General features: G+C 38.2%; 2 protein-coding genes across 2 annotated transcripts; both read right to left on the bottom strand.

The window, feature by feature from the left end:
* Nucleotides 1-9738: 9738 nt before the first annotated feature.
* LOC146668301 (cell surface A33 antigen-like) lies at nucleotides 9739-17505 on the bottom strand. The gene is made up of 4 exons (XM_085408837.1): nucleotides 17475-17505; nucleotides 10742-11074; nucleotides 10179-10318; nucleotides 9739-9858 (listed from the first exon to the last, which is right to left on the bottom strand). Exons 1-4 carry the CDS (start codon nucleotides 17503-17505, stop codon nucleotides 9739-9741), a joined length of 624 nt encoding a protein of 207 aa, XP_085264963.1.
* A 1541-nt stretch (nucleotides 17506-19046) lies between these two features.
* LOC146668302 (uncharacterized) lies at nucleotides 19047-21336 on the bottom strand. Its single transcript, XM_085408864.1, has 4 exons — nucleotides 21285-21336; nucleotides 20741-21073; nucleotides 19632-19747; nucleotides 19047-19172 (listed from the first exon to the last, which is right to left on the bottom strand). The coding sequence occupies exons 1-4, from the start codon at nucleotides 21334-21336 to the stop codon at nucleotides 19047-19049; spliced, it is 627 nt and encodes a 208-aa protein (XP_085264990.1).
* Between the last annotated feature and the right edge of the window lie 1048 nt (nucleotides 21337-22384).

The following is a 22384-nucleotide window of genomic DNA, read 5'->3' on the forward strand; positions in this document are numbered from 1 at the left end:
TTTTGCTTTTGTATTGTCTGACACAGGTAATTAATTTCATTTTTAAATTTGTTTTTATCCTTTTGTACCATCTTTTTTCCTCATCTACACATTTTATTGTATCTGTCTGCGAGAATGATGAGTCATAAACTCCTTTCGTACCAGCTTGCAATAGCACTTTTTAAAATAGCCAACAGTCTTGTTTTCTCTGCCTTCACTTACTCCTAGGCATTCCTAAGAGTAAGTGAAGTACATGTTTTTGTACGTGCTTAAGGACATGTTTATACTTATGGTGCCCTCTAATGGACATTGGTGCATTTTATCCTTATTACTAAACCTCCTTTCCTTAAAATTAAGAACATGGTTTTCTACAGAATTTAAAAATAGGTGTCATCATGTTCTCAACTCTATGAGATAATCACATGAAAACAATAACTCATAATAAGGTTTTATTTACTTTACTACAGCAGAACATCACTTCCTTGTCTTTACATTTCAACTTTAATCTCTGAGAGGTTAAATCTCACAGATTTAATGATTGAATTAAATAAAACACACTCATGTTTGATTAGTAAATCTGGCTAAGTTTTGTAGTTGCCCTCATTACATATGTTTTTTTTTTTTGTTTTTTTTTTTTTTTTGTTTTTTTTAAATAAATAGGACAGGGGGAATGAATGAGAGAAAGAAAGAAAACCAAAGGGGAGAAGAGACGGTGAGAAGGGGGGGGAAGAGAGAGAAAAAAAAAAAGAACTCCTGGGTCACCTGTATGGAGAAAAAAAAAAAAAAAAAACAAACAAACAGAGGAGACAGCAAACAACAAAGAGCAACATAATAATAGAGAAAACAAAGCACCATCACAATAAACTAGCTAGTCATAGATATCAATATTTACTAAATAATAAACGATATTGTGCAGCACGCAAGATAGACAGCGCACAGTGTGCTTTGAGGCAGCAGCCAAGAAAGCTTTAGTCCGCGTCTGTGAATACCCATGTGTGCATACCTGTGTGGATCAGCATGCTTGCATTCCAAAGGTTTCTCCATGTAATGATCTGCTAGGGAGTGTGGGGGGGCCACAGCCCCGTCCTCCAGGGTGTGAAGCGGGTATGGAGGAGATCAAAACTCCAGACATCCAGAGGCCCCCAGAACACAAGAGACCATGGAAGACCAACAGAGGGGCAGCCGCGCCACTGTTCCAGTAAGAGCTGAGGAGAGTCCCAGATGAGGGCTCGCCCAGCAGCCGCGGAGCAGAAGTCAGGGGGAGTTGCAGTGACGCGCCCGTGAGCTCCGCCGGCCCCCAGCTGCGCCTGAGTGACCGAGCCCCAGGCCGAGAGGCCGGGGGCACCCCACCTCCAAAGGGGCCCGAGCGAGCCCCAGGCCCCAGGCCCCGACAAGCGGCCGCCAAGGAGTGAGCCGGTGTGTACCCGGACGCCCACCCCCAGACACAAAGAACCACCAACACACCGACACCTGAGGGAGTCCGCCACCGGCAGGGGAAGTGGTGGTGGGTGGAGATAGGCCTCCAAACCTTGGAGGGCCTGAGGTGTCCCCAGAGAGGTGGCGTCTGATACCCAACCTGACATATAGACATAGACATACAGGCACACACAGACACAAACATCCATTCCCACCCTCATGCTCTCATATGCACTCACTCCACACTCAACCAACGTGGAGACAGACATAAAGAGACGCTGTACACACAATCACACTCCCCAAGCGTACTCTACAAACCGGGTCTAGGTACCCTTGCCCCTGGAGGGGGGAATTGCACCCAGACCCAGGTGGTGTTACCCTTTTCCCTGCGGTGGGGAGAGGCAGACCACCCCGACTCCGCAGCAGCAGGGAGGCCCCACACCCCAGACCGCAGTCGGACGGCCAACTCCTCCTACTAGCCCTCCCGCTCCAGCAGGCCGCAGAGAATGGGGGTGAGAGAAGACTCCAAACCTCCCTCCACCCGCTCATTGTAGTGTTGATGCATATGTGTTCTAAGGTGCAATTAAAACCCAGGAGGGCATGGAGCTACCTGCCAAGGAGCAGCAGGTAAGCGCATAGTCCCTCCTGCTAGCCCTCAATGACTAAGTGTATTTACATATGTATTTGTAGGGATTTCTGAGCCCATACACATTATGATGACAGTTTGACCACTCATTTTGCTTTTATGAACTTTCTTGCATAAACATACTTTTTTTTCCCAATTACGATGACTGCGACTACTTCATTTCATCTCTTGGGAAAATAAAACAGAGGGAGTGTGGCGTTGCAGTCTGACAGGACAACACCTTAGCCTGGCAAACAGACAAGAGAGAGAAAGAGAGACAGACAGTTACTGTAATTTCATTACCTGGATGTGTTATGGGCTGGAAGTAGTTTTATTGTTTTACTCTGTGTATTTTATTGGTTTGCTGTATAGTATGATTCTATGCATGTTTGTCTATAGTTTGAATGCTTTTATTTTTTATTTTTTTTTGCCTCTTACCCATCTTAATCAAAGAAATGATCCACACCTGCTCATTCTGCATAAAAGATGGGAGGTGAGTTCAGTCACAGATCATGTACAGTAGTGACACAAGCATAAAGAGGGCACAGCTTCAGCAGAGTAACAGGACCAACAGGATGGATAGGCCTGACAGGCCAGACAGATGCTAAAGTTGTTGTTGGATTTGGTGAAGGAGTTGGACCCAGTAACAAGATCATTTCCAATGAGACAGTCAGAGAAAAATAGATACACAAAAATACACTTGCCCTATCTTAGGTCTTAGTCTCTTTGTAATGTTGTCCGTTATCCATTATTGTTGCTTGTTGTTAAAAAGTTGAAAACACTATATGAATTCTCAGTATTTATATAGTGTGTGAGATCAGAGTGGATCAGTTCTGCAACACTATATATATATGGACAGTATTAACAGAGAAAAAACAGAGAAAAAACATTTAACTCTTGCTGGCAACTACTGGCTCTGCTGCAGCAACTCCTGCAGTAAAGTTACAAAACTCTGTATTTTGCAAAAATATTAATAATAAAAGATGCTTTTCACAGTGACTTGGTAAAAAGCTACAAGATTTGAAGATAACTGTAGATACACATACTAAATAAAGTTCAATGTTAAAGAAGAGAAAGAGTGTTGAATTATCATTAATCTTGGTTTATGTAACAAAGAGATATGCGGTGATGTGTGGTGAAACTGCTGATGCATATCACAGCTTGCAGAGCTAGGTTTTATTTTGAGAAATAATTGAACTCACCGTCTGTATGATCAGTAGGATGAAGATCACGATCAACAACATGCTGAGGAAACAGGTACTGATGTTTAACACTACTCTTCTCCACAGTGGTCTGGGGCTCTTGACTGGGACGTCATGCCAGTACTTTGTGAAAACAGAAAAACATTGGTTCCACTAAATGTGCTGTCTTCATGTAAACTTACCATAATCCAAGGAACAACATTTAACAATAGCATTTGTGGAGTGTCATTAACATATTTTTGTTTTTTGTACCAATAAATTGGAAATATGGTACAGAATTCTTCATAAACATGAAGGAAACATAAGGAAAAAATAAAAAGAAGGCTGATATTCTCTCCGTATGTGTGATATACTGTAGACTCACATGTACATATACTGGAGGACTACAGTATGTCACCTGTGTGTCACCTTTTCTGGATATCATTTCTAGACATGCATATCAAAGGTTAATGTGACATTAACTTGAACCACAGTGTTTCTATGCAGGTAAGTAGTAAAAAGTACAAGAATCTTTATTCCAAGGAAACTTAAAAAGAATCAGAAAACAAAGATAAAAGCTAAATAAATGGAAATACCTGAATTAGAATAACAACAAATCAATAATACGGCCCAACACAGTGCCATTGTCACTGCAATTGTGGCCGTAAATACTGACTTTGTTTGCCAGCACTATATTTACACACAGACAGGAAAGACAACGAGCGGTGTTTCCTGTTTGGGTAAATGTGGGGTGATGGTATGTGTGATCCTGTGAAATAAGAGTGATTTTTATCTTTGGCTTGTAAAGCTCGATGGTGTGATGTTATGTGTGGGGTGCTATAGATGGCATGTGTTAGGATGGATTCCATCAGACAGGACTGCATTTGGGATGGCTGTAGCTCAGGAGGTAGAGTGCTCAAGTAGAGTAGACGAGTTAGTCTGTTTCACTCTAATGAGTTCGCTCAGTTCAGCAAGAGTGAATGATAAACACTGTGAAAGTCAATATAGATCTGGAAAATGTAGAAAATGCAGAGATGCTAAACACACAACACGAGAATGGTTAGTGAAGTGTAGGACACGCATGCTTAAACGATAAAACAATGTAAAAGACATTTCTCCATCATCCACTGGAGCATAAACTGGGTGACATCAGGATGCTACAACACAGAGTAAACACCATCCCCACAGACACAGTGGCCAGGGAAGCAGAAGAACAAGGTTCAAGGTTCAAGGTTCTTTATTTGTCACATGCATAGTTATACAAGTATAACACACAGTGAAATGTAGCCTGACACGCTCCTCGACATGTGCAAAAATTGGGGGGGGGGGGGGTGTAGAGGAAGAACATTATATATATTTATATACAGACATATAGTATATACACTGGGTGAATGTGCAGTAGTAGCAGCAAGCAGGTGAATTCTGTACATTAATATGAATAGACATCTGACTATTTTACAGGATAGACAATATAAACATATTTAAAATTAAAGGAATTGAAATGTACATTGTGCCTTGGTTTAGAGTGTCTGGAAGAGAGTCCTGTCTCAGTCAATTATAGATGATGTGAGAGGGCGGGTGTGTGTGTTTAGGGCACGGATGGCTTGGGGATAGAAGCTCTTCTTGAGTCTCTCTGTCCTTGCCCGGAAGATGCGGAACCTTCTACACCACATCAAGAAGGCCCTGAGTACATGTGGTTATCCCAGCTGGACTTTTGTGAAAGCTGGGACGGCGCCAAAAGAAACCTCCAGCCAATCCAGGAGAGAAGGACAACCGCTGCCAAGGTGAAAACCCGTAGTGATCCCATATGTGTCAGGAGTATGGGAACAGTTGAGACACATTTTTTCTAAACACTGGGTCTCTGTGGCTTTTAAACCCCAAAACAGGCGCCAGAATTTGGTCCACCCCAATCAGAGTAACACAGTGTACGCTGTTAAGTGCCAGGAGGATTGCCAGGATTTATACATCGAGGAAACCAAACAACCTCTGGCGAAGCAGATGGCACAACACAGAAGAGCTACCTCATCTGAGACTGAAGAAGTCACGTGGATGAGTGACGAAACGTTTCTCCCACAAAACGCTACGTCCAGATGAACAGAATCAACTTGGATTTACTTACCTGGATGATTGAGCGTGCATCAAGACTGTGATTGCTATTATTTTTATTATTATTATTGTTGGTATTAACAATTTGCTCTTCTTTTGATATTTGTTGGCATGTTCAAATATAATTGAAAATATAGTTCTGTGTAAATGTCTCGGTAGCAGTTGGCAACTGGCTTTCGATCTGCTTGAGAAAAAAAAATTCAAAAGTTCAAATAGATCAAGACGTTTATTAGTCACGGTTATGATTCTGCCATTAGAATTTCTACATTACTGACCAGTTTTCCATGTAAAGTTGTTGAGTGACACTCACAAAACATGCTAACATGACTGAAGTCAAACAGGCAAAACCAATCCGAAACTAGAAAGGCACCCGGTAGCAAAAATCAGAACACAAAGTACTGGAGTTGTCACAAAGTAGGCCAATAGCAAACATCACAAAAGGAAACATAAGAATATTATAGGTCATACAAGATGAACAAGATAAACCTCCCTCCCTTGCCTTCCGGTGGTTTGCACATGCTATCATGGCACTATTATGGCACACACAGACCTGACAGTAAAAGGTTAGTACACTAGGGCTCAAATGATTCAAATGTTAGCATGTTTTATTTAGGTTTTCACAGTATATAAGCCATTAGCTTTAGGGTGTTAATGTCTTGGGCCTGTGAATGGTCTCTAAGTGTCATTATAGACGCATGAAACTGTAAAGTTTATACTATTTGTGCTGCTTAATACACCAATCAGGCATAAAATGATGGCCACCTAATGTTGTGTTGGTCCTCCACTAGACCTCTGAAGGTGTGATGTGGTATTTGGCACCAAGATGTTAGCAAAAGATCGTTTACTTTTAAAATGATCACCACTGATGAGGAGGGGCTGGTGCTGAATGCCACTAAGGAAATCACTGCGGACGTGAGAAGATCTGTACACACCACAAAATCCCCACTTTACATAAGTAATGAAAAGGCAGAGATTGTGTAGATTATCTGGTTGTTCACAATACTAAGAATTTTAAATGGTTACTGAATATATCACACATGCAAGGGAAGCACAAGCGAGATTGTTCTACAAGAGGAGATTGAAGTGGGCCATAATAGCAGCTAATAAGCAGCTGCTAGAAGCAGATACTTAACACAACCAGGTCACCAGCTGTTTAAACCCTTTGTGATCAGGGAAGAGATAACAAACCAAAAACAGACTAAAGGGCAGTTTCTTCCCCAGTGGTCCTGTTACAAACACGCATGCAAATAACTGTTGGGACAAATGCACAATATTGCAATATTTGCATTGATGGAAATACCAAATTCGTGATGTCTTCATTATACTTGCTGCCATAACAATCAACAACGGGGTTTATTATGGTATATTCCTGTTTTTTGTATGTTTTTATTGCAATTTTTATAGTTCTTTTCATTTTTACTATTTTAGTGTATTTTTAAAAAGCTGCCAAAATGTGTAGGTAACTTTCTACAACAAATAAAGATGGATTAATTAATAATGAGAGTCAGCTGGGTAGCTAAATGGCACTCCACTCACTCAAATGCCCCTATGTGGCTTGGTGGTCAGATGACTGCAGGAGAATCATAATTTAAAAAATCCCTTGCGATTGCAGAGTGAACTGCATAGTCTAGTTATTGTTCATGTTTCAGTGAGACTGTGTTTTTGCAATACCTGTGGTCTGGCATAAACTTCCTGTCTTTTACCGGAAATTTAGTTTAGTACCATGTTGAAAAGGAAAGTTTGACAGATAGGTCAGTTGATTGGAATCTCAAAAATACTTAATTTTTTCCATACTTTTGACAGCTTCACAGAAAAAAATCTAATAAAAAAGAAACACTGAAATAAACTAATGATGACAACTAGAGATCACAAGAAGAAACTGAAATCTTAGTAGTTTGATTGTTCCATAGTTTGCATGTTTACACATTTTATTAAAGTACATTTATTCATATAGATTATTGCTTAGAAAAAAAATTAACAACATGATAAAAACATTTTATTGCTTTTCTATTAACCAAATAGCTTTTTTTCCTTCGAAATACCTAAAAAAAGTTTAAAAAACTGTAATAAAAATAAAAATGTATATATGAATTCTGTCAGCTTGTTAATATTATAGCGTGATATCTGTCATCTATTTGCACCCACTCATTCCTACATTCTTAGGTGATTTGTGCTCGCAGAGCTGGCAATGCATTCCTATTACAAATAATTAAGTCAAGTGAATTTTGTTTTCTTATCCTTCCCAATTCAAATGCGTAATATTAGCTAAAGTGGCTGCTATAGGACAAACAAATTGTAGTCAGCCAAGACTAAGGCTTATGTTTCTACTACTTTTTTCTAGGGGTGCAACAATACTCGTATCGAGTTCGATACAGTGCTTTCGGTTCAGTATGCATATGTATCGAACAATACAAAATTTTTTATTTATTTTATCAACTTTTCTTCTGACGATGTTGTCTGTGTTGAGCGCTCAGTGGATCTGCGTTCAAATAGTCCGCCTAGGCTGCACCGTCGAGTGCAGATCCACTGAGCGCAGCGCAAGCTAGCAAGACAGAACCTAAGCTCTCCTTGCAACATGGCAACTGCCTCAATGCTACCCGAAATTGAACCTCCCCCACCCTCATTCAGATCTGGCGTTTGGAACTATCTTGGTTTTCATGTGAAGCATGACCCTGATGGTAAGCCCGTCATGGACAAAAGTAAAACAGTATGTCGGACATGCCACGCAATGCTCAATTGGTGGGAACTAGTGAGTTAGCGCAGTTAGCTTGTTAACGTGTTGACGCCGTCCAGCCCTACACACGGGGCGATCCGTGGTAAATCAGCGGAGATTTGCCGCGTTATGGCGTTAATGTCATTTTAACGAGATTAACGCTGACAGCACAACGATTATGACTGCACATTTACGCCGACATCATCCTAGTGCAAAGACAACTGGAAGCAGACAAAAAAAACAAGCACGCATGCTACAGACTTTACCCGAGTCATTTAGACAGCCGTTAGCACATGATTCTCCTTATGGGGACCTGATATGTTTTTTTGTTTTTTTTTTAACTTTTATTTAACTTTTTTCCCCAACAAATATAAGACTGGTTCACATCCAAAATAATAACACTACACAGCACTAGAATATTACAACATTATGTCCATAACTGTTGTCCTCTAGGATCCAGTTTATAGGTTACTCCCAGTGCTTCCAGTGGTTTCTTCCATTTGTCCACAAAAATTCGGGAGCTCCCATCAATATAATGTCCCAGCCTAATCAGAGTCATAACTTCAATGATGAGCGACTTCCATAGAGAAATGGAGAAGAAATGGGACCTGATATGTTTAATATGCTGCTGAGAATATAGCCCAGAAGAAGCGTATAGTATAGCTTTTATTTTGGAAAGAGCCATTTCTCTGTAATTAACTCTCTTTTCCAAAGATGAGTGATTTCTCGATCAAATTGATTTTTTTTATTATATTGTTGTTTCAGCAACATTGAATTTAAAAACTGTACTTTTGAGTTAAAATAGGCTATATATTTATAATTTTAATAAATGACAAATTAAAAAGGCATGAACATTTTTTGTATCGAAAAAATTTCGAACCGTGACACCAACCGAACCGTGAATTTTGTGTATCGTTGCACCCCTACTTTTTTCCCCTGTCTGTGGCAGCCTGTCAGGCCACTGTTTACCTCAGCTGTCAATGCAAAGTGAAAAGCATGCCCCTGTATTTACTGTAGAAGAGGCTGTAAAACTTTGTGAAAGGACTCTGACACTGGTCAATGAGTCAGAGAAGCTCACTTCTGACTGATATTAAGCTTAATATTAACAGTTCTGGGGCGACCGTGGCTCAGGGGATTGGGAAGCGCATCTTCACCAGGCTCTCTGTCCTCGTCGTTGTGTCCTTGGGCAAGACACTTTTCCATATGTTACAGTCCTGACATTTTATTTAGATTTTCAGGGCATTGTCTCTTTCCTTTACCTTTTTGTTTCTTTGGTAACGGGGACCCCCTTATGCTTCATATCTTGAGTCTAAAGGTGCAGGCCCAAATTTAAATATCATAGCACACTAACACCGATGACTTCTCCTTGCCTCCATCTTTGACGTACTACGTATGAGGCCAGTCAAACACATAAAACGCTATGAGTTGGAATGTCCTTCCCAGCTACTATATTCAAATATGGCGGGAACGTGGCAGCTTCCACAAACCTCAAATCTGGTCCTATGTATTTTGGCACCATTGTATTTATGTGTACAGTATACTTTTTTCAATTTAAGAACTTCATAAATTACTGACTCTACCCTTAAACTTGTTATTGTTTGACATTTTTACTAACGTATTGAATTGCATGGTTGAATTTTGAATAAAGACAAAAAAAAACCTCAGGAAGCCAAAAAGGTTGGATGGTATTGCTAAGCAAAGTTATAGGGGCTTTGAGTTCATTGTTCTAAAGCTGCGACAGAGTAGAAGTTATTCTTCATCATAACTTCATACACGCAATCATTTGATTCTTCCGGGGAACTGCTGGATAATCGCCTGCAGCTACTCCTTTGTTTCACCTGTCAATAGTAAAACAACAGTGTAAAGATTGTGTATTGTAACAGTAACAGATGTTTTCCACAGTGACCGTAAGAAGCTAAAGCATTTGAAGATGACTGCCAACAGTGAAAGTGTGAGCACAGAAGATTCGTTTCCAAGAAGCAGCAGGCCTACCATAGCAGCACTTCAAAATGGAACCAGCTCATTTAGTGGTTTAGATCTAATCAGCATGTCAGTGCAAGAAAGCTTAGAGCAGTCATATCACAATATCTGCAGACAGTAAAGGTAACCACTGTTGCATAGATAGATAAGTTAGCCATAAGTAGAGGATTGAACTCACCTTCTGCGTAATCAGCAGAATGAAAATAATGATTAACAGTGTGCTGATCACACAGATACAGATGATCAACAGCATGATTAGAAATCTGTCCTCCACAGTGGTGGGGATCTGGGGCTCTTGGCTGGGACATGGTGCCAATCCTTTGAGAAATACAGAAAACAAGAGTTACAGCAGGTGTGCTGCTTCATGCACCTGCACAAGAAATTACTTGTATGTATGATATAGAGAAAAACATCAGTAAATGTACTAAAGGACTATATATGCCACCTGTGAGGTTCCCTTTTGAAATAATTTTACAAACTGGAAAAAGTAAAACAATGGAAAAGACTATAATTAAATATATACATAATTAAGTTTTAGTGATGCTGCTTTTCTCATATATTTCTGTAATTTATAACATATTCATCAAAGATAGAAGCAGATGGGGGCCAAAAAGTAAGGGTCAGATCTTGAATCTCTAATTAGCCAGTGCATGCAGTCCACTGTGCTAGGCTGATACTACAAGCACGTGAGCTGCAGGACGAGGTCGCAGAATCTTTAACGAGGAAAAAACAGAAACTCACCTCTCACGAAAACTGTGTAGACATTGCAATTGACACTTTTGTCAGCTGATTCTTTGTAGACACAAGTGTAGACACCAGAATCATCCACGGTCAAGTTGCTGATGGTGATGTTGTGGTTCATGGGAGCGCCGTTTGACTCAATCCTGCCTTCGTATCGTGGTCGCTCTATGATTTTGCTGTTGGCATAGTTACCATAGAAATACACCTCTTTCTGTTCAATAAAGTTATGATACAGATACATCCCAGCATATCCATCATTGTTTTGGGGGCATCCTTCTGATGAACACTTCAAAGTGATGCTCTCACCAGGCTCTGTGATGATTATAGTGCTCTCTGTTATAAAAGAGGCAAAATGTCTGATTACAGGGTGTAAAATATAACATAAGACATTTAAGTGGTTACAGATACAGATCAGTGATGAATGATACAAAAATTTCTACAGGTACAGGTAAAAAAAAAAAAAAAGTTTATTTTTTAAAAAATTCTCTCACCTAGTCTTGTTCCAAGTAGACTTGAAACTTTTAAATATTTTAAAAGAAAAAAAATGGACATACCTGAATGAGAATAACAACAAATCAATAATATGATCCAGCACAGTGGCATCATCTTTGCAGCAGTGACAGCATATACTGACTTTGTTTGCCACACACTGTATTGTACATAAACAAAGACAAGAGAGCTAGTAGGCGGTTTTTCCCTGTACGGTTTGACTGATGATGTGTGCATCCTGTGAGGTAAAATCTTTACATTCAGTCATTTCCTGATTGAAATCATGAAAAGACCTTTGAATTGTTAGCTGAAGATGGTACAAACATATACATGTTTACCTGTTCAGGTGGCACATCATAATAGAGGAAGGTGAAACTTGTGTCAATAAGATCAACTGTCTTCACTTTAATCCTTAGATTTCTTACTGTGGCAATTAATTTGTCTGCCAATCAGAAGGCCACAGGATTGTGACATTTCTTTCTTGCTTATTACCATGCAGTATTACAGTTTTGTTATATGTGTGGAAAAGTATGATGTTCAAATGTAAGCTGGAGTCTGGAAAACAAACTCAAAGAACTCAATACTGTACTTATGCAAGTAAAGATTCAAGACTTAGAGACTTCAGTCTTGTCAAAAAAGTGACATCTGGCGGCCGAGGCAAGTCAAGGCACCTGAAACCCTGACACGACGTACAGTTTCAATCTCATGTCACCAGGATTTCATTTCTAAAACGACTGTGTTCATTTCATGTTACTAATGTTGTTGCTCATTTATACTAACTAATGAATACATCATCAAATGTCTCTGAAACTGATGGTAATAATAAAATTATAAAAAGGCATCAATAAATTGACTGATTCACCAAGAACACTTTTAACACATTCCTGACTAAAATTAACACAAATACGTCAGAACACAAAGAGTAAAATCTCTGTGCGGGCTCATTTCAAATTTCCAGAATGTATAAAGTATTTAAAACACAAAAAAGAATCAGATAAAGTTCTTGCTACAGCTTTACAAATGATGATCACATCGTCAGTTCACTCCTCTGGTTCACCAGCAGATATTTGGGAACCTCATCAGTAGCCACACCACTAACCTTTTCAGCTTTTTCCTACTGATCATTAATTCAGCAGTAGCTCTTAATTTAGCAGTAATATATTACATGTCCAGCTCATTCCAGCCATAAGGCAGACTTTTCTTTAACTGTTTGCAGACAACAGCTGTTCTTCTGTAGCTTCTTCTTCGTTTCACCTGTTGGAAGTAAAAACGCTGCAGTGACTGACTTTACATTAAGTATTGAAAATTGTTCAAAAATAATTTTTGGACTGAATTCTGAGCGAATTTAAAACACTTTTGAATCAGTACAGCTTTGAGAAAATGGGTTACCAACTGGAAACATTTATACAGTAAATAAGTCCAGATTTCTTAAAATAAAATTAGACTTCAGATGGGAAAGGGATAATGTTAAATTATCAATAATTTTGAGTTATGTATCAAAGAAACACTTTTTTAAAATCTTGAAATAACAATGAGAGAAATGTGGATACACTACAGTGTTTTTTAAGGAACCAGCAGCATCTCCACAGCTGCACTTCATGATAAAAAGCTCAGAGTGGTTTTTAAAAGTAATCAGTGTGTCAGGGCCATGAGGTTCATCATGTTTACAGCAGTTATATGTGGTTTTGGTAAGACTGATAAATGCAGATAAATAAATAACATGTCATAACTTGCAGAGCTAGGGTATTTTAACTTAGGTATAAAACCATAAGTCAAGAGGACTAAATAACTCACACTCAGTAGGATGAGGATGACGGGCAACAGCAGGCTTATGACATAGGAGCTGATGATCAGGACCTGTGGGAACTACAGGAAAACAAGAGTTACACCACACATGCACCATACAGTTTGTCATAATGAGAACAGGTTTGCACATCTTTAATAATGAATAAAAAGAAATGTACATTATAAATAAAATTCTCTTTTTGTGATACAGACACAGAGCTGGATGCCCTTCACCTTCACAGCTGCATTAATGCTTTGTGGCACAGATTCAACAAGGAACTGGAAATATTCCTCAGAGATTTTGGTCCATATTAGAGCCTTCCATTAGAATATTTTTTAAACCCACTCCCACTGTCTTAATAAAATGTTTCTCGACACACGTTGATCTATTTTTTGGTTCCTGCTCAGCCCCGTGGCTGTGTCCTGTGAGATTTGTGTTTTGTCCCAATGCAAGGCTCTGGTCTATACTGACATGTTAGCATCACATGGTTGCTGCAGACGTGCCAGTCATACATCCATGATGTGAATCTCCCATTCCACCACACCCAAAGGTGCTGTGTTGGGTTGAGGTCTAGTTACTATTAAGTACAGTGAACTCAGTGTCATGTGAAGAAGTCAGTTTTAGATGATTTGAGCTTCATGACGTGGTGTGTTATCTCACTGCTCACAAAGTAATGGACACGATGAACAGCAAAACATGTAGGCTGTTAGGTTTCAACAATGTTCAGGTGGTACTAAAAAATATTCCCCACACCATTACACCACCAACATTAGAAGTGTTGATACAAGACAGTATGTTGGTTGTAACCAGGGTATCCTGCTGCTCACTGGACAGTTTCTCTTTTTCAGACCATCCTTTGTTAACCCTACAGATAGCTGTGGTTCAGCCTATTCTGAAATAGTCTAATAAGGTCGTCTGGCATCAACAACCATGTCAAGTTCAAAGTCGCTTAAACCATCCTTCATCCCTATTCTGGTGCTCAGTTTAGATCTCAACAGGATCTAAATAAACTGAGTTTATTCCATGTAATTTGCTGATTAGATGTGTTAACAAGCAGTTAAATATTTATTTATACATTTATTTGCTGTCTGTTACTCTGTTGTTCTTTCTTAGATTTTTCTGTATTTTCTTGCTTTAACTCAATGTGAAAGCTCAGTTTGTTGTAAAGATAACACTTATCTCTCAACTACACCTTTCAATGGAAATTTTAACTCTTAAACGCTGCATTTCTGTTCTGAGTTACCGGATGAGACTGTGGAGTTTTGAGAATATAAAAGAAAAACATACCTCTCACAAAAACTGTGTAGACTTTGCACTCAACACTCTTGTCGACTGATATTTTGTAGACGCAGGTGTAGACATCAGAATCATCCACAGTCAAGCTGCTGATGGTGATGCTTGGTTCATGAGAGCTCCATTTGACTCAATCCTGCCTTTGTATCTCGATCGCACAATAACTTTGCTGGGCGATCATTCTGTTCAGTAAACCTATGATACAGATACATCCCAACATATCGACCATTGTTTTGGGGGCATTCTTCTGAGGAACACTTTAAAGTGATGCTCTCACCAGGCTCCGTGATGATTATAGTGCCTTCTGTTATAAAAGAGGCAAAATTACAGGGTGTAAAATATGACATAAAACAGAGCCATTCGCACTAGCAGTGACTAAACATCCTTATTTCTTTTTAGAATCTGTCAAGGGTACATATAGTAATACAGTAACAAGGCAAAATTTAAAAAGAAAATCCTCTAGTCTTGTTCCAAGCAGACTTAAAATCAAAACCTTTAAATATTTGGAGAAATAAGGAAAATAAATGGACATACCTGAATATGCGTCATAACAAATCAATAATAAGGTCAAACACAGCATCATCTTTGCAGCAGTGACAGCATATGATGCTTAATTAGTTTCTCACACTCTGTATATACACACACAGAAGAGACAGCAAGCAGTGTTTCCTGTATGTTTGATGTAGACTGAAGATGTGTGCATCCTGTCAGATAAAGCCATTACATTCAGTCAGTTACTGATTTAGATTACAACACGTAAAGACTGATATAGCTCAGTGAAAACGCATGAAGAACAAGTGGGTGAACAAGTGAATAACACCTTCAAAATAAAATAACTCAAATTTGTCAAACATTAAAAAACAAAAACAAAAATATTGTATTCCACAGACCTATACACACAGACGAGTAAGATTACTGTAGCTAAGGAAAAGCTAAATTGATGCCCCGTACTTTGTTGACACACCTGTTCAGGTGGCCTGTCACAACAGAACAAGGTGGAACTGACATCAGAAAGAACAGCTGCCCTCCAATGAATGCTCTCATTGTTTACTATGATGGTGAATGGATCTAAGCCATATTTGTTGGCCAGTCTGAAAGGCGCAGGTACCTGAAATGTTTGTTCCCTTATCTTCATCCTGAATTTACTTTTTGCAACAAAATGTGATGTTCAAATGCAAGCTGCAGTCTGGACAACAAGTTCAAAGAATAAAGGATATACTTAACAAGAAGAAGAGAAATAATATCCCCATAACTGAATAATAAGCAGGAATCCACCTTTCTTTTCTTTTTTCTTTTTTTTCTTTTTTTTGCTCACAAACCTCCTTTTTTTGGTTTATTTATGATGAGAAAAACACCCAGAACATCTATATGTTATCCTATTGAAGTTACTTTACAGGTCATCTGTTTGATATAGGAAACATCCATAATAATGGCACAATATTACAAATCTTCACCTGAAATTGAGCAGAAAAAAAAAAACTTGTCCTGACAGCTGTGAGGAAGTTCAAATCTCAACTTGATGAAAGCTCTTGTGCAACAAACGGCTGTAAATACACAACTTTGTGGGACAGTTTGTTGCATGGTTATAAATCTGTGCAGCTCTGACATTTTTATTGCACTCACAGAGATCTTGTGTCCATATGCAGATTTCTGATGTCATAAGGTATTTAGGATTATCAGAAGAATAAATGATGACATGTTTTAGTCTAATTTAGTTTAAGTTGACATTTGGTTCACGTGTGTTTATTAAGAAAACGAGCAAAAACACTGACTGTTTTTGACCATTCACAAGAAAATTGGACATGACAGCAGCTATGAGGAGGTGAAAACAAGGTCTAATGGAAGCAAATATATCTGTGGGAAGAGATCAGGAGGTAATAACATCTATATTGAGTTAACTGAGTTTACATGTTGTAGACGGAGCTTCAGTCATGTCAGTGTGTGAAAGGGAAACAGATCCGTAAAGGTCTGTTTCATATTAAGGGGCTTTTTTCTGGATACAGTCACAAATGGAACCAGTAGCTGTTCGTGTAACAGTGCATGTTATTTTTTACACAACAAATCCTGCCTGTCCTGGTTATTCTTGTTTTTAATCTATTTTTATTAAAGTAAAGTGAAAAAAATCCTCAAATATGTACAAACAATAATACATTTTGTCCACAAGCTAATATTTTGTACACCACATGCATGTAAGTTACTAACCTTTATAAGTAAGGCTGTCCCATATATTGTTTTGTAATTGAGATTAATATATTTCATAAAAGCATAATAAATTATTTTTTACATTATAAATCCTTCTTTTTACTCTTTTGATTTGATTTGATTTGCTAACAGCAAGAATAATCTGCAATCTTTTAGCATGTCGACAGTTATTGGGAAAATCCCATGCTGTTACAGTTGAGAAGTTAAAAATGCAGCATCTGCAAGATCAGCTCAGTGGAACTTAATTAGTAGCATTTAATAGCAACACACAAAGTCTTACACACACATACACAAAGACACAACAACTTGCCACCATCCCAGAAATTCAAGGGATTTAATTTTTCTTTAAAACCTTGACCGACAACATAAAAGTAGAAGTAAGAAGATACATCTATACATATCAGATACTGCTTCAGCAAAGGGCATCAAGACAAACAAAGCGGTTCCCACTCCCACATCTTCCTGTGGTTTGAATATGCCCCACTGCTTGATGTTATTATGCACACACAGACCTCAGAGCAAAAGGTTAGTATACTGGGGCTTAAATTATTCTCTGCCTGTACTCTCTGAATGTGTGCAGTTGCTTTAACAAACACATGAAGTTTATACCACAGATTCTCTGCCGAGGTTCTAGGAACAGGCAGAACTCAAATGCAGGACTCAAATGTGGACTCCGGGTCAGAGTTCAATGCATTTACAGTGAATTTTCAATAACATCCAAATGAAAAACAGTGACAGTCCCAGTCTCCTTTTAGACTCTCCACAGTATCCAAAAAAATTCAAATCCAAATGCTCACTTCAAGACAAGAGGCTGCTCACAACTACGTGTCCATGGGTTTTAAGGTTTCAGGCAAACCCCTGCACCGCAAAAGCAGGTAAGAAACTCTTTCACAGGCAAGGGAACAACATTCACAGTGTCAAAGAGCTGGGAAACACTAGTGCAATGATCCAGTGAAGACTGACGCTCAGCCATTTCCTCAGCATCCTGAGCCATGATTTCCATCTCAGAATGATCTGTTTTTTTGTTGTTTGTTTGTTTTAAAATCCTGTCATGTCTGACAGCTTTTGCAATCAGAGTTATGATCTGAATGCACTGTTGTGCCATCATATTTTGTTTTTACAAGGGGAGCTCTATAAGTTTTCTACAGGCTCCTCTTGTGTGTGTTTCTTTTATCTGTTTATTTATGAATTTTTATTACTGTTAATTCAATTATGACATTATAGTTGTAGTATGACAATTTTTTAAAAAGGGAGGGGGAGAAAATATGAGAATTTATAAGCATTTGTAACACAAAAACATAAATACGAATACATGAATCAGCAACTGAACAACATTTACAGAAGCTGAAAGTCAGATCAGACCAAAATCTAAGTCTTTGAATGCCATAATACACACCAGGTTTGTAGGTCAATAGGCACTGCATATCACCCCAAAAATACTACACCAAGAGTGAGGTTTGAGGTGGGATTATCACAGTGTGGGGCTGTTTTCCAGCATGACGACACTGGCACACTTCATATAATTAAAGGAAGAATGAATGGAAAAATGTACCGAGACATTCTTGATAACAATCTGCTGCCATCAACCAGGATGACGAAGATGAAATGAGGGTGGATGTTTCAGCAAAACAATGATGAGAAACACACAGCCAAGGAAACTCTCAGGTGGTTTCAGAAAAAGAAAATAAAGTTTGCTAGAATAGCCGAGCCAATCACCTGACCTGAATCCAGCTGAAAATGTAAAGAACTAAAGCTCAGAGGGCCCACAAAACTTTTGTGTGGACAAATGAACCACAATCAAACCAGAGCAATGCGTGGTTCTCCATACAGCCAACAAGGTTTTTGTATGAAATGTTAAATACATTTCATTAAGCATTTTCAATACTTTTTCTCTGTGATTTCTCATTATTGCACATTAGTGGTTTGATTTCTTATTTTGTGGATTGTATGGATTGTTACTGAAACCTAGTGAGACTTTCACATCAATAGCACCTTTAGAAATATATATTTACTTGGAAAAAAGCATGTTTTTTTATTGTACATTTATTTGTTTTATACACCTTTTTATGGTAAAAAAAAAAATAATTGTCTGTAATAATATATCGTGCAAAATCTGCAGTTAGTCATGTAAACCATTTACCCATCTGCTCCTGCCCGTCTTCTTAGTTGGTTTCTGCTCACATCTCATCCATCCCTCCCCCACAAACCTCAAAAATGTTTGCCCTATATTGCAGTAAAGAAGCCAGAAACACTCACCAATTGCATTCATGTTGGAATTGAACAAATCAGTAAGCTTTATTGTGCAAATGTTGCAGTCACTGTGCCTCCTGCATGGCTTTCATTCATTTCTGAGAGTTTAATAACTTTTAAACTTTAATTTTTAATGAGACTTTATGGAGCATGATTGATATGGTCCATGAGTCCAGGCAAACCATTAACCATTATTAACAAAATCAATAAGACACAATCAGATTCCTAAATTCTATTGTTAACCACAATAATTATACTGTAATTCTAAGAAAACTCATAAGGACTTTAAGATTGCTGCGGTGAAGTTGCCAAAGTGTAGAGGCTGTTCTTGGTCATAACTTCATACACATAATCATCTGGTTCTTGCTGCGAACTCCTGGATAATCTTCTGCAGCTCTTCCTTTGTTTCACCTGTCGGTAGTATGTATGTCAAAGGGGAAAGTAAGTCATAATGTTATTAATAATTCATCTGTTATATAACCTGTGCCAAAGTGTGAATAGTTTATAGTCTTCCAAGAAGCAACAGAACAAGGAGTATATATAAAGTGGTGGTTTTAGATGTTATCAGTCTCTCAGCACAACAACATCTATCACGGTCACAGCAGTTACATCAAAGTGTTGTGAAACTCTACAGACAGAAAGGCAGTGTGTCATAGCTTGCAGAACTGGAATAGATTATCTTGCATACTGTAAAAACATTTTAACTCCTTGAGACTCTGTGTTCTCTCATGGGGACATTACTTTTGTGACTTTTTTGCACCTTAAACTCTTTTCTGATGCAGTAAAAATAAACTCACTGTCCCCATATAAGGGCATGTTCTTGTTTTTTAAAATACAATATAGGACAGCTATGTAATCAAGTCAACTCACCCTGTGGACTATCAGTAGGATAAAGATTATGATTAACAGCACGCTAAGGTACGTGCAGGTAATGACAACTAACACCGAGGTGGGAAGGTCATCTTGTCCCAGGCATGGTGCCACTTCTGTGAGAATAAAGGAAAACAAATGTGTTGTTGTCTTGCAGCTGCACAAAAGATTTGCTATAATTATTACATTCGTGGAATTTCTTTAGCTTGCAGACCACTCACTAAGAGTAAATTTGCAATTCCTGATAAACCTAAAGGAGAGAGCATATAAACTAAAACTCCCTTGTATGTATCACATAGACAAGAAGAGATGTAAATGTACTTGTGTATGATGTTTCAGTTCATTTAAAATTTTGTAGAAAATTAACTATATTAAAAGCAAACAACTGTATTTTACATAAGTCAAAGAGCTAAATCTAGCCACTGTTGTGTTAATATAGTGATTAGGCTTTTTAATAAACAGTGTTTATATATAGTGCTACCTCTGCCAAAAACCAAAAGACCCATTTAGCTGTAACATCATGACTGTATAGGTAAAAAAACAAAAACAAGTAGATTAATTAAATTGTTGCTTTTTCATACATGTTTCTGCATTTTCTCAAAAAGTCAAAAGGTAAGGGTTATCTATTAAATATGTAACAGGTACAGGGTATGCACTGCACTGCACTTGGCCAACTCTTTTGTGAGTCACTGGACAAGATTGTGGCGTTTTTAACAAGAAGAAAACACACGTATGAAAACGGTGTAGACGCTGCACGACTCTATGGTCAAATGATTTTTTGTAGACACAAGTGAAGACACCAGAATGATCCACAGTCAGACTGGTTATTGTGATGCTATGGTTCATAGAGGTTCCTTCAGTCTCAATCTTGCCTTCATATCTTGCCACTGATATGATTGCTATAAAAATACACCTCATTCTGTTCTCATATATTTCTGTAATTTATCATATATTCATCAAGATAGAAGCAGATTTGGGGCCAAAAAGTAAGGGTCAGATCTTGACTCTCTAAATACTGCATGCAGTCCACTGTCCTTGGCTGATTCTACAGGCTTGTGAGCTGCAGAACAAGGTCGCAGAATTTTTAACAAGGAAGAAAAGAAACTCACCTCTCACGAAAACTGTGTAGACATTGCAGTTGACACCTTTGTCAGCGGATTCTTTGTAGACACAAGTGTAGACACCAGAATCATCCACGGTCAAGTTGCTGATGGTGATGTTGTGGTTCATGGGAGCGCCGTTTGACTCAATCCTGCCTTCGTATCGTGGTCGCTCCATGATTTTGCTGTTGGCATAGTTACCATAGAAATACACCTCTTTCTGTTCAATAAAGTTATGATACAGATACATCCCAGCATATCCATCATTGTTTTGGGGGCATCCTTCTGATGAGCACTTCAAAGTGATGCTCTCACCAGGCTCTCTGATGATTATAGTGCTCTCTGTTATAGAAGAGGCAACATGTTTGATTAGATGATGGACAAATACAGAATAAAACAGAGACATCTGCACTAGAGACGCACAGCAAACATCAACGTGACGTAAATCACTCATTGAAGCTATCCTTCTAAATTAGTTATGTAAATATTGTTGCAAGCAGATTTCAGCTGCATTAAAACAATAAAATATTTTAAGAAAATGATGTGGACGTACCTGAACTGGAACAAAACCCGATCAATAACATGGCCCAGTAGAGTCGTGTCATCTTTGCAGAAGTGACAGCGTAAACTGACTTTTTTTTTCTCATACTCTGTGTAGACACAAAAAGAGGTCACACACCAATGGTTTCCTGCCTGTTTGATGTGGAGTGACGATGTGCGACATCCTGTGACAAAAGAAACTCTTTACTATTATGATGATACTGATACAATGATAATACTGACTTGGACAGTGACATTAGCTCTAGCTTTTAAAGACTAATACAAAAATAAAAATGTATACATGAGAAAAAAAAGATTGTACGGAAGTGTGAATAACTTCTTTAAATGAAATGACCCACACGTTTCAGACATCAAAAAGAGCCCCACCGGTCAGATCTTTAGCAGTAGTTTTAATTGGCATTATTACTATGCACAAAGAAAATTTAGCTTGGTTATACTTCATGGAACTTAACACATGAATAAGTGAAAATCACTGCAATAAATAAAAAAAGGTAAATTCCTGTGACTATTGAATGTCTCGTGTACAGTTCAAGTTGTTCTGACGGTGGAAATCCAATAAAGAAAGTATCAACTCCTGCACTTTACCAACAAAGACAAATGAACATACCTGCTTTGAAAAATGTTTCTTCCAAAAAAATAATTGCATTCAGTCACATTACGTTATATAGATTATAGAGTATAACTAAAACATGTGCCTGACAAAGGCAACAGACTGAAACACATTGCTTAAGTAATAATACTTCCACCTCTTTAAACACCAATTCTAAACAACTGTTTAAAGTGATATGACTCATGGACACATGGAAATCTGACTGGATGTGCAAAAAAAAGGTTTCAATGAATAAAAAGATACTCGTCATGGTCCTGGGCCTCTGATCTGCACTGAAAAAAGGGATTGGCCATCTCTTGGATTTATGTAAGCATATTTAACACAATTGCCTCATGCTTTAAAGTTAAGTGTAACTATATAGTGTAGAAATTACATGATATGCAGAGAGGGTAGATTAAATTTTCCATATCATGTTCGAGTGAAGTAAGTTAATAATATAGCAATGTTAAATGAGGATTTCAGTCTTGCGCGCTTTGGATTGT

The sequence above is a fragment of the Rhamphochromis longiceps genome, linkage group LG6 (genome assembly GCF_057381845.1).
Source record: "Rhamphochromis longiceps isolate RC_006_pf linkage group LG6, R_longiceps_female_GT1.1, whole genome shotgun sequence".
Lineage (NCBI taxonomy): Eukaryota > Metazoa > Chordata > Actinopteri > Cichliformes > Cichlidae > Rhamphochromis > Rhamphochromis longiceps.